This window comes from Odontesthes bonariensis, chromosome 10 (genome assembly GCF_027942865.1).
Source record: "Odontesthes bonariensis isolate fOdoBon6 chromosome 10, fOdoBon6.hap1, whole genome shotgun sequence".
NCBI lineage: Eukaryota > Metazoa > Chordata > Actinopteri > Atheriniformes > Atherinopsidae > Odontesthes > Odontesthes bonariensis.
Window position 1 is genome coordinate 2311956 of NC_134515.1, and position 12903 is coordinate 2324858.

General features: G+C 44.9%; 1 protein-coding gene across 4 annotated transcripts in view; it reads left to right on the forward strand.

The window, feature by feature from the left end:
* The window catches only part of itpr3 (inositol 1,4,5-trisphosphate receptor, type 3), a 153395-nt gene that overhangs the window by 115933 nt on the left and 24559 nt on the right, over positions 1 to 12903 (forward strand). For 3 of the 4 annotated variants that reach the window (XM_075475918.1, XM_075475920.1, XM_075475921.1), the window contains 12 exons: positions 22 to 137; positions 1099 to 1234; positions 1308 to 1433; positions 6668 to 6793; positions 6874 to 6994; positions 7538 to 7719; positions 9242 to 9390; positions 9484 to 9592; positions 10804 to 10897; positions 11055 to 11230; positions 12146 to 12305; positions 12463 to 12680. In XM_075475918.1, coding sequence (XP_075332033.1) covers positions 22 to 137; positions 1099 to 1234; positions 1308 to 1433; positions 6668 to 6793; positions 6874 to 6994; positions 7538 to 7719; positions 9242 to 9390; positions 9484 to 9592; positions 10804 to 10897; positions 11055 to 11230; positions 12146 to 12305; positions 12463 to 12680 — 1713 coding nt within the window. The remainder of the gene's footprint in view (positions 1 to 21; positions 138 to 1098; positions 1235 to 1307; positions 1434 to 6667; positions 6794 to 6873; positions 6995 to 7537; positions 7720 to 9241; positions 9391 to 9483; positions 9593 to 10803; positions 10898 to 11054; positions 11231 to 12145; positions 12306 to 12462; positions 12681 to 12903) is intronic. The other variant, XM_075475919.1, reaches the window with a different exon arrangement.

The following is a 12903-nucleotide window of genomic DNA, read 5'->3' on the forward strand; positions in this document are numbered from 1 at the left end:
CGCTGTCGTGTCCCCTCACAGTTAACCAACGCCGGCGAGGACGTGGTTGTCTTTTACAACGACAAAAGCTCCTTTAACGTCATGCTGCAGCTGATGGCCGAGAGCAGGGAGGGCGTCAGCGAGAGCAGCCCGCTCAGGTAAGCCTGGCGTGCGTCCAGAAAGATGACGACGGCAGTAATGATTAGGGATGGGAATGGATGAGATTTTTTATGATTCCAATTCCATTTTCGATTCTGCTTAGCGATTCGGTTCTTTGTCGGTTCCCTTATCGATTCTCATTTGGAGAAAAAGGACAACAAACCGGTCGATTAGCATCAACTTTGTTTAGTTTAGAAGTAACACGAGTCGTGACCTCACAAACCCAACAACGGTGAGGTCCACATTGGTCTATCCTGGCCTGGGTAATTTAACTCTTCCTGCTCTGGTGAAAGGAGAAGCTGGAGGTAGAGGTGAACTGGGAGTAGTACCACCAGCCTCTGGCTCTGAGCCAGTCAGGCTCTGTCTCTCATGATTTCATCTAAATGCAATGCCTGAGAAGGCATTCATTTAACCTTAACCGTTACTAACAGCAGCTTTTACAATCAGGCAAATGGTGCTAACATGATAGGCAGTGTTAGTTAGTTAGTTAGTTACCTGCAGTGTTAGCCGAGGACATGCTAACGTTGCTGGGTTCAGATTCACCAACGTTAATCATCCATTCATAGTTATTGCATGTTGGTGGTATTTCCTCCCTTTGGTGAAATATTCACTTTGCAAGTTGCCCTGTTGTCGTTTTTTTTAGGGATGTGTAACCAAACTTTCGAGCGTTTGTACCGCTTGGGCGCCATGTTTACTGTTGGCTGCTGGCTGCGCTGGACTCGCCACGCAACACTGCGTGGTGACGTCATTTGCGCCCACTGGAATCTAAAAGGGAATCGTTTGCAAAACCGCCAAATGATTCCAAGGAATTGAAACACTGGGAACCGGTTCTCAACAAGAACTGGTTTTCAATTCCCATCCCTATTAATGACCTTCTTTCCCCCTGATGGTGACACAATAGATCAAAGGTTTTCCATCTTGGTTTGATGGAGTCTGTTTTTAAAACTGCTTCCTCTGCAGGTACCACATCTCCCTAGTGGAGCTGCTGGCTGCGTGCGCCGAGGGGAAGAACGTCTACACGGAGATCAAGTGCACGTCACTGCTGCCGCTGGAGGACGTGGTCAGAGTGGTGACGCATGTGGACTGCATCACCGAGGTGACCCGTCGGCATGGGGGGGTTTGACTGTGAGGTGGCCGCGGCAGTGAGGCTCATACGTGTGTGTTTGCAGGTGAAGATCGCCTACGTCAACTTTGTGAACCACTGCTATGTGGACACAGAGGTGGAGATGAAGGAAATCTACACGTCCAACCACATCTGGAATTTGTTTGAGGACTTCACGGTGGACATGGCTCGGGTAACGGCGCCGCCGTCAGCTCATCCGCCCGCAGCACCGACACAGATGTGATCAACATCTGCTGCAGCCTTCTCACCTTCACAACAGTTTAATTTTATCACATTTAGAATGAGTTAACCTTACATCTCATATTTTATGGTTATTGTTAGAAAATCTTCAGCCCAAATGGACACAAGAAACAGCTTTCTTTGCTGATGCATTTATTATGGGTGCCAATGCCGAAGGCATTTAGACACACATATTACTCTGTTGCTAGACTCTTATTCATCCGTTTCCGTAGACCAGTGCTACTAGTCTAGCACCGATGGTCCGACCGGCATAAAAAGCACACTGCTGCGTGCGCAACGACCTGGATCGGTGTGCTATGACGTTTGGCTCTAATTAGTCGAAAGGAATTCCGGCAAAATGGGAAAAAGTGGGAAAAATGTGGATGAGAAAATGCATTGAAAAGCACTTTTAGAGAATTTTAGAGGCCTTATAACTCAGCCATACAGCATCACACAGACCTCATTCAAAGTTTATATGTGACAGGAGACTCTTGGCTTTAACTGAACCAAAGGGTTTGTTGGTACATTATACAGCTTTGACACAACGGCAGTTTACCTTTTAGGAGCACTACATCTCCCACTCAGATCCCCATTCTAATTTCGATACTGAACCAATTCCACAAACAAATGTCTCTCATGTCCAAAATATCTGCCCGATCTGGACAAGTTTTACTTCAAAACGTAAGCATTTTTGTCATCTTTCACCCAAAGTCACACTCATTGAGCTCTGCCACACATATTTCTTACAAATTGCCTCTCCATTTCCATTATAAAGGCCTAAAATCATAAAATTCAGGTGGAAAATTATTTTAAAACTGCCATAAAAAAACGAGCCAGACATAGTAGCCAAATGAAAATTACACCGCTGGCTTCTGCCGTCTCTTGGGGCGCTGACGGTTCAAGAAATATTCGGATACGACTTTTACTTTTCGAACAGCGACCGTTTGTTCGAGACAGTCGAGTGCAGTGAAAATTATAGTGCGATTTTAAGAAGTCATAGTGAGCGTACATGTCAGTGACACAGACGAGCCGCTCCTGTTACCGGGGCAACGCCTTGTTAGCCTGCTCTGTTACCGGGGCAACGCCTCGTTAGCCTGCTCTGTTCTAAGACTGCTTATGAGGGCAGATTCAAGATGGATGCCCTGTTATAACAGCTTCATGTTATAAATCTGATCTGCTTTTCTCCTTTAAACTGATAGTGAGGGGAAGTTTGAAAATACCCACAATGCAATGGGAAAATGCATTGAAAAGCACTTACCGAGGCCATTTTGAAAATGCCATAAAAGCTGTATTTTAAACAGGACCTTGATAAAAATTAGCTGAGCCTCCACTGCAGCCACCTTCGGGGACTCGTCCCTTTAAGTCAAGAGAGCGCCGTGTGTTAGCTTTACAACTAAAGGGAAAACATAAAAAAACAGATGAATATATTGATCCATATCAGTTAATCACATTATTCTAACTTAAAATAAGGCTGAGTAAGCAGCTCACGCAGAGCCAGAATCGAGCTCAGACCGCAGAGTTGTGTGAGTGTTGGTGGGAGGGCTCGGCCTCTCGGCCCTTAGCGTTTGGAGCCTCAGTTTCAGCCTCTGTTTCATCCTAAGTTTCATCCTCTGTTTCATCCTAAGTTTCAGCCTCAGTTTCAGCCTCAGTTTCAGCCTAAGTTTCAGCCTCAGTTTCAGCCTCTGTTTCAGCCTCTGTTTCAGCCTCAGTTTCAGCCTCTGTTTCAGCCTCAGTTTCAGCCTCTGTTTCAGCCTAAGTTTCAGCCTCAGTTTCAGCCTCTGTTTCAGCCTCAGTTTCAGCCTCTGTTTCAGCCTCAGTTTCAGCCTCTGTTTCATCCTAAGTTTCATCCTCTGTTTCAGCCTCAGTTTCAGCCTCAGTTTCAGCCTCAGTTTCAGCCTCTGTTTCAGCCTCTGTTTCATCCTCTGTTTCAGCCTCAGTTTCAGCCTCAGTTTCAGCCTCAGTTTCAGCCTCTGTTTCAGCCTCAGTTTCAGCCTCTGTTTCAGCCTCTGTTTCAGCCTCAGTTTCAGCCTCTGTTTCAGCCTCTGTTTCAGCCTCTGTTTCAGCCTCAGTTTCAGCCTCAGTTTCAGCCTCAGTTTCAGCCTCTGTTTCAGCCTCTGTTTCAGCCTCAGTGTCAGCCTCTGTTTCAGCCTCAGTTTCAGCCTCTGTTTCAGCCTCAGTTTCAGCCTCTGTTTCAGCCTCAGTTTCAGCCTCAGTTTCAGCCTCTGTTTCAGCCTCAGTTTCAGCCTCTGTTTCAGCCTCAGTTTCAGCCTCTGTTTCAGCCTCTGTTTCAGCCTCAGTTTCAGCCTCTGTTTCAGCCTCTGTTTCAGCCTCTGTTTCAGCCTCTGTTTCAGCCTCAGTTTCAGCCTGTTTCAGCCTCAGTTTCAGCCTCTGTTTCAGCCTCTGTTTCAGCCTCTGTTTCAGCCTCAGTTTCAGCCTCTGTTTCAGCCTCAGTTTCAGCCTCTGTTTCAGCCTCAGTTTCAGCCTCTGTTTCAGCCTCTGTTTCAGCCTCTGTTTCAGCCTCAGTTTCAGCCTCAGTTTCAGCCTCAGTTTCAGCCTCAGTTTCAGCCTCTGTTTCAGCCTCTGTTTCAGCCTCAGTTTCAGCCTCAGTTTCAGCCTCTGTTTCAGCCTCTGTTTCAGCCTCAGTTTCAGCCTCAGTTTCAGCCTCTGTTTCAGCCTCTGTTTCAGCCTCAGTTTCAGCCTCTGTTTCAGCCTCTGTTTCATCCTCTGTTTCAGCCTCTGTTTCAGCCTCAGTTTCAGCCTCAGTTTCAGCCTCAGTTTCATCCTAAGTTTCAGCCTCAGTTTCAGCCTCAGTTTCATCCTAAGTTTCAGCCTCTGTTTCAGCCTCAGTTTCAGCCTCTGTTTCAGCCTCTGTTTCATCCTAAGTTTCAGCCTCAGTTTCAGCCTCAGTTTCAGCCTCTGTTTCAGCCTCAGTTTCAGCCTCTGTTTCAGCCTCTGTTTCAGCCTCTGTTTCAGCCTCTGTTTCAGCCTCAGTTTCAGCCTCTGTTTCAGCCTCAGTTTCATCCTAAGTTTCAGCCTCTGTTTCAGCCTCAGTTTCAGCCTCAGTTTCAGCCTCTGTTTCATCCTAAGTTTCAGCCTCTGTTTCAGCCTCTGTTTCAGCCTCTGTTTCAGCCTCAGTTTCATCCTAAGTTTCAGCCTCTGTTTCAGCCTCTGTTTCAGCCTCAGTTTCATCCTAAGTTTCAGCCTCTGTTTCAGCCTCAGTTTCAGCCTCTGTTTCAGCCTCAGTTTCAGCCTCAGTTTCAGCCTCTGTTTCATCCTCTGTTTCAGCCTCTGTTTCAGCCTCTGTTTCAGCCTCAGTTTCAGCCTCAGTTTCAGCCTCTGTTTCAGCCTCTGTTTCAGCCTCTGTTTCAGCCTCTGTTTCAGCCTCAGTTTCAGCCTCTGTTTCAGCCTCTGTTTCAGCCTCAGTTTCAGCCTCAGTTTCAGCCTCTGTTTCAGCCTCTGTTTCAGCCTCAGTTTCAGCCTCTGTTTCATCCTCTGTTTCAGCCTCAGTTTCAGCCTCAGTTTCAGCCTCTGTTTCAGCCTCTGTTTCAGCCTCAGTTTCAGCCTCTGTTTCAGCCTCAGTTTCAGCCTCAGTTTCATCCTAAGTTTCAGCCTCAGTTTCATCCTCTGTTTCAGCCTCAGTTTCAGCCTCAGTTTCAGCCTCAGTTTCAGCCTCTGTTTCAGCCTCAGTTTCAGCCTCAGTTTCAGCCTCAGTTTCAGCCTCTGTTTCAGCCTCAGTTTCAGCCTCTGTTTCATCCTCTGTTTCAGCCTCAGTTTCAGCCTCAGTTTCATCCTAAGTTTCAGCCTCAGTTTCATCCTAAGTTTCAGCCTCAGTTTCAGCCTCTGTTTCAGCCTCAGTTTCAGCCTCAGTTTCAGCCTCAGTTTCAGCCTCTGTTTCAGCCTCTGTTTCAGCCTCAGTTTCAGCCTCTGTTTCAGCCTCTGTTTCAGCCTCTGTTTCAGCCTCAGTTTCAGCCTCTGTTTCAGCCTCTGTTTCATCCTCTGTTTCAGCCTCTGTTTCAGCCTCAGTTTCAGCCTCTGTTTCAGCCTCAGTTTCAGCCTCTGTTTCAGCCTCTGTTTCATCCTAAGTTTCAGCCTCTGTTTCAGTCTCAGTTTCAGCCTCAGTTTCAGCCTCAGTTTCAGCCTCTGTTTCAGCCTCTGTTTCAGCCTCAGTTTCAGCCTCAGTTTCAGCCTCTGTTTCAGCCTCTGTTTCAGCCTCAGTTTCAGCCTCTGTTTCAGCCTCTGTTTCAGCCTCTGTTTCAGCCTCAGTTTCAGCCTCTGTTTCAGCCTCTGTTTCAGCCTAAGTTTCATCCTAAGTTTCAGCCTCTGTTTCAGCCTCTGTTTCAGCCTAATTTTCAGCCTAAGTTTCATCCTAAGTTTCAGCCTCAGTTTCAGCCTCTGTTTCAGCCTCAGTTTCAGCCTCTGTTTCATCCTAAGTTTCAGCCTCAGTTTCAGTCTCTGTTTCAGCCTCTGTTTCATCCTCAGTTTCAGCCTCAGTTTCAGCCTCTGTTTCAGCCTCTGTTTCAGCCTCAGTTTCAGCCTCAGTTTCAGCCTCTGTTTCAGCCTCTGTTTCATCCTAAGTTTCAGCCTCAGTTTCAGCCTCAGTTTCAGCCTCAGTTTCAGCCTCAGTTTCAGCCTCAGTTTCAGCCTCTGTTTCATCCTAAGTTTCAGCCTCAGTTTCAGCCTCAGTTTCAGCCTCAGTTTCAGCCTCTGTTTCAGCCTCTGTTTCAGCCTCTGTTTCAGTCTCTGTTTCAGCCTCAGTTTCAGCCTCAGTTTCAGCCTCAGTTTCAGCCTCAGTTTCAGCCTCTGTTTCAGTCTCTGTTTCAGCCTCAGTTTCAGCCTCTGTTTCAGCCTCTGTTTCAGCCTCAGTTTCAGCCTCTGTTTCAGCCTCAGTTTCAGCCTCTGTTTCAGCCTCTGTTTCAGCCTCAGTTTCAGCCTCTGTTTCAGCCTCAGTTTCAGCCTCAGTTTCAGCCTCAGTTTCAGCCTCTGTTTCAGCCTCTGTTTCAGCCTCAGTTTCAGCCTCAGTTTCAGCCTCAGTTTCAGCCTCTGTTTCAGCCTCTGTTTCAGCCTCAGTTTCAGCCTCTGTTTCAGCCTCAGTTTCAGCCTCAGTTTCAGCCTCAGTTTCAGCCTCTGTTTCAGCCTCAGTTTCAGCCTCTGTTTCAGCCTCTGTCGGTGACCTTTTCCCTTCTGCAGGTTTGCAGTAACAGAGAGAAGCGCCTCTCTGACCCCATCCTGGAGAAGTACATCATCAACGTGGTGTTCGACACCATCAACGCCTTCTTCAGCTCCCCGTTCTCTGAGAACAGCACCTCCCTGCAGGTGAGCCTCGGGGCGCCGTTTGTTGGTTGAGCTCCGGTTGGTCTGTCGCTGCTTCAGAGTGTCGTTTCTCTTTGTGTCAGACGCATCACACCATCGTGACGCGGCTGCTGCAGTCGTCTGTCAGACTGCTGGACTGCCCCTGGCTGCAGCAGCAGCACAGAGGACAGGTGGAGGCCTGCATCAAGACGCTCGCATTGACGGGTAACGCACGCACCCATCACGTCTGAATGGACATGTTTAAGAGACAAAACTTAAAGTTTTTCAGTGTTTTCATCATATTTAGCAAAGGATTTAAACCATATTCCATCCTCTGTCACAGTATTTATTGATGTGAACGAGGTGGAGGAAGAAGAAGCTTTTGGTTGTCAAACTAACGAAGAACAGGAAGAAGGACGGATCCCCTCAGAAGTTAGACTGCGGTGGTGAAGCAGAGTTAGAAGATGGCTGATAAATGTTTGGATGAGCAGGGGGACGGTGATAAATCAATACTGTATTGGGAAACGAAATATCGATATATATATCACAGTATCGATAAAATTGGTCAACCCTAGTTAGAATTCCCAAACTTTGCCCATCATCCAACATGTCAGCAGTCATCTATGTAGCACCACCTGGTGTTAGAGAGGTGCAACCAGTCTGATCTCCAGCCTCAGGGAGGAAACCACAGGGGCAGAGCTTCCTGATCAGGAGTAAAATGTTAAAACATTCCCTGAAGTTTGACCAACTATGTGTTTCTGCCTTCAGCTAAGAGCCGCTCCATCACTCTCCCTTTGGAACTGGAAGCTCAGATCAACAACATGCTGTCCAGCTCGGCTCTGAACTCTCTGTCCCGTAACAACCCCAACTACAAGTCCACCTCCCGCTCCTCCAGACCCGTCGTCTCCAGCAACCCCTGGGACTACAAGAACATCATCGAGAAGCTGCAGGTGCCCTCGCTGTCCTCTGATTTAAAGGGACAGTTCACCTCTTTTGACATGAAGCTGTATGACATCCCATATCAGCAACATCATTTCTGAACATTTTCTTACCCCCTGCTGCAAAACGCTTTATTTTTTAAACCCCAGCCACACTGGAAAAAATGCCCCTCCAAAAATAAGTAAGAAAAACAACAAATAAAAGACGTTTTTGCTTGAAATAAGCAAAAAAAATCTGCCAATGGAACTAGTGAAAATTGGCTTGTCCAGATTTCTTGAAATAAGATGTGATATTTGGGACTTTTGAGATAAAAGTGATCTTGAAATTAGCTTAAAAACCTCTTCAAGTGTAAAAAAAAGCTTGTTTCGTGTGAAATATGACTCAAAACAATTTGTTTTCAAGACTTTTTCACTTAACCCCTTAACGCCTGAATTTATATAGCTGTATATAAAAAAATGTTTTGTGTGTGTTTTAGCCTTTAAAGCGGCAGTCGGCAACTTTTTTTTAGTCATATTAGCTTGAACTGTCATGGGATTCTGGAAGTAGAATATTAAATAGGCTGTTTAGGAAAAATAACTAAATCTGTAGCTCCCTCTGAAGCCTGTAATCATGCTTGCAAAAACCGAGCGCTCCCGGCTGTTTTTAACCAATCAAGTTAGGGTGGAGGAATCCTACCTGTCAATCACAGCTTGTGCACACGCTGCTGAGCCCCAGCTTCTGTGCGCTCACACTGGTGTGAACTCACGTGCACAAACTCGTCCACAGAGGGGGAGGGGTTTGGGGGGCGATTCGGAGCTTGTTAGAGGTTGGGGGAGGGACCTGAAAGTTGTGTCAGTTCGAATTTTCCGACTTTAGACTCGCAATTTTGAAAACCTGCCGACTGCAGCTTTAAGTAGATGGTAAATAATGCTGAGATTATTAATTTCACTTTTGCACAAAAAATAAATAGAAATTTTGGTATGTTGCTTATTTGCAACACCAGGCATAATGGTCAATAATAAGATAACAACAACACAGTAATACAACTGTGAAAAAACACTGTTTTTTTATTCACCGTTTTTTTTTTTACATATTTATTTATATAAATCTGCAACAGGAAATAAGTCCGTCACTTTGCGGTTGAAGTGAATATGGACGCAGGCACTGGGGGAATAAAGATGCTATCTCAGCTGGTTGATTGAGTCAAACGGTTTGTAGCATATATATTCCAGATGTATTGTATTAAAACAAGTCCCTATATCTGGCTGAAATGGTACTTGTTAGGCAGTTGTGTCTTATATCAAGTGTAATGAGATACTCAATGAGACAAATATACTTGGTAAGATTTAGATTTTTTTCCAGTGAAATTAGGCTGGAACTAAGTCAATGTTCATAAATGATGTTGCTGATATGGGATGTCATACAGCTTCATGTCAAAAGAGGCGAACTGTCCCTTTAAAGCTTTACTGAGTCATGCCTCAGTTTGACGCCAGGAGTCAGCATCTTCCATGGTTACCTGCCGGCAGATGTTTCAGATGTTTAATCTGTGTTCAGGACATCATCAACACGCTGGAGGAGCGCCTGAAGCCGCTGGTGAACTCGGAGCTGTCGGTGCTGGTGGACGTCCTGCACCAGCCGGAGCTGCTGTTCTTGGAGGGAACCGACGTCCGGCAGCGCTGCGAGTCCGGAGGCTTCATCTCCAAGTAGGTCCCTCTGAGTCTGAGAGCCGCCGCCTCTCCCACGCGCTCGCAGTGCATGATGGGAAATGATCTGTGTGTGTGTGTGTGTGTGTGCAGGCTGATCCAACACACCAAAGCTCTGATGACCTCAGAGGAGAAGCTGTGCATCAAGGTCCTGAGGACGCTGCAGGAGATGCTGATCCGGACTCTGGACTTCGATGAGAAGGTCAGTGGATCCCGATCAGCCCGATTCTTAATGATCACCGATCGATTAGGGGTCAGCCGCCGCCGTAGGCCCAACAGACAGAAGAAAAGCAGACAGATAAAGGACAAATTCTCTGTTTTTTTAGTTTTTTTTCAATAATATTTTTATTAGGGCTGGGCAACGATTAAAATGTTTAATCTAATTAATCACATGATTTCCCTGATTAATCACGATTAATCTCATTTGTATGCAGAATCCAAAAATGAATCCAAAAGTAGCGTATAGCTTTTAGCATTTAGCTTTATTTTAAATGTGCTGCCATATGAATGAAAGTGCCATAACATTTGTTGTGCAAACACACTTTTAACATCAGCATCTTTCTGTAGTTTTTATGTAGAAGCCTCGCTCCACTGTCTGTTTCCTTGAATGACTTGCTGCTATCAGTTGTGTGTTTTGCCTTTAAGTGATATTTTAGACTGGAACTACTACGCTGAGAAGACAATTCAACTTGGCAGTGTTTACAGATGACTTTGGTTCTGTCGACTCCGCCGTCTGGAAGAACTTTAACATGAAAATGGCCGAGTAAAAGTTCCGTACCCTTCTCCATGTTTGGTGGATCCGCCGATTACTTTCTTTTCCTGTTCCACAACAGACAGCAGCAGACTTTTACAAAATAAAAGCCTGTGAGCGACAGACTTTTACAAAATAAAATAAATAATAAAACAGGGGTGGTCCGTGGCGTAGTGGGCTGAGCAGGCGCCTCATGTACAGAGGCTTTAGTCCTCGCTGCAGCTGGCCCCGGTTCCAGTCCCGCATCGGACGGCCCTGTGCTGCGTGTTGTTCCCCCTCTCTCTGAACTTTCCTATCCATTAAAGGCACAAAAGCCAAAAAAAATTAAACATTTAAAATTGTTTTAATTTAAAAAAAATAAATTTAATTAAAAAAAATTGTTTTAAATAAAATAAATAAAACCTGCATTAATATGCGATGAAACATTTATCGGCGTTAAATAATTAACGAGTTAACTCGCCCAGCCCTAATTTTTAAATCTCTGAGATTTCCTGCTGTGGGAAACGTTTTTTCTGCGTTATCATCACTTTATCGTACAGAGAGAACTTGTTCCTGTCACGATCCAGTGCGGCTGTGTCAGGACGGGGGCTGACATCACTGTGACATCACTGTGACATCACTCTAACATCACTGTGACATCACTTCCTGTTGTTTCGTTTCAGGGAATTTCGCTGCGGAAAGTTTTACTGCAGAACTACTTGTTTCCAAACAAGAAAAACAACCAGAAGAACGACTTGGCTGAAGTGGGAGCTGCAGGTAAACTACGATTCGATATGATTTGATTCGATACGATTCCTTTACGATTTGATTCGATACGATTTAATTCGATTTGATACGATTCGCTACGATTCGATACGATTCGATGCGATTAATGTGGAAATGTTGCGCTCACGCTGGTGTGTTTGTGCGTCAGTTGGCGAGCAGGAGCGGGACTGGGCGGCGGTCTCAGCCATTCAGTGTCGCTTGGACCGAGAAGGAGGAACAAAGCTGTTCACCGACCTGGTGATGAGCACCAAGAACGACAAGATCTTCCAGGAGAGCATCCAGTTGGCCATCTGTCTGCTGGAGGGAGGAAACACGGAGATTCAGGTAACTCACCTGTGTGGAAACAGTACAACAGGACCATGAGCGTTTAGCTGCCATTTAGCTGCATTTAGAGGTTTTTAATCACAGTTCTCTGAAAATGTGGCAAAACAATGTCGGGATTTGAGCAGGTTCTTGGCAGGTTTCTTCTATGGTTAACAACCTGTGACGTCACCTCAAAGCAAAACAGAACGGACAACTTTGTGACCTCCAAAAATGAAAAATCCTTACTTAATATTTGTTTTCTGGAAGCTAAAAGATGTATAGCCTGCTCATGGAAAAGGGATAAACCTTGTACTACTTTGCAATGGTTAACAGGGATGTAAAAAAAAATAAGGTGGACAAGTTTTGGAAAATCTGGAAGATTTTCTGTAATTTCCTTGAGAAAAATGATATTGAAGTAGATGGCTGGAATGAAGATTTATCCATCTTTTCATATTATCTTGATTTAGTATACACATTTAGACCTTTACATATGTGTGTGTGTATATATAGATATATACTCATTTATTTATTCACACATTTTTCATTTATTTAGCCTATCTCTTTACCACCATGATTCTTACACAAGCAATGATATTTAGTTTTGTGGTTAAAAGCGTCTTTTTTAAATTATTATTATTATTATTATTATTATTATTATTATTATTATTTATTTTTCTTCTTCCAGTTATTTAGTTATTCATTTTATTTGAATAATTATTATTGCTATTATTATCGTTGCTTTTTTTTCTCATATGTACCTTCTTGTTCTATGTTGTTCACCGTTTGTAAATTAACAAAATATGCAATAAACATGTTTTTAAAAAAAAGAAAGAAAAGCAGAACAGAAGTTAGGATTTGTCTGAGGGACGCGCAGGTTTCCCGCAGATCACGATGTTTGTCATCAGATTTAACTCGTGTCCACGCCTGCGTCTGCAGAACTCCTTCTACAAACTGATGATGGGCGACAAAAAGTCAGAGAAGTTCTTCAAAGTCCTGCACGACAGGATGAAAGAAGCTCAGATGGACATCAAAGCAACAGTTTCTGTCAACGTCGGCGAGATGACGCACAAGGCCAACGAGAAGGAGCTGGAGAGCGGTGAGCTTTAGTTTCACTACACATATCCACATCAGCTGTTCAGGTTTTATTGGTTCAGATGCGACGCAGGAAAAAGCTTAATTTTTAATTGATTCTGCGCTTCAATGGTGCCGTTTGGCAAAGTTAATAGAGTCAAATGTTGCTGAAATATGTAAAGGTGGTTCTGGAACACTGGTACTTCCTGGTTCAGGAGGTCATCCGCTGCTGGTCCAGGGTCAGTCCATCGCCCCGGTAATGGCCGTCTCCGCCCTGCCGGTTCAGCCTGTGGTGGAGCAGCGGGAGGTGGAGATGGAGATGGGACCAGCTGTTACCATCATGAAGCCGATCCTGAGGTTCCTGCAGCTGCTGTGTGAGAACCACAACCTCGACCTACAGGTTAGTTACTACTAACTAACCACTAAAGGAGCTCAACCTACAGGTTAGTTACTGCTAACTAACCAGTAAACAACCTCGACCTACAGGTTAGTTACTACTAACTAACCAGTAAATAAGCTCAAGCTACAGGTTAGTTCCTACTAACTAACCAGTAAACAACCTCAACCTACAAGTTAGTTACTACTACCTAACCACTAAAGAAGCTCAACCTACAGGTTAGTTC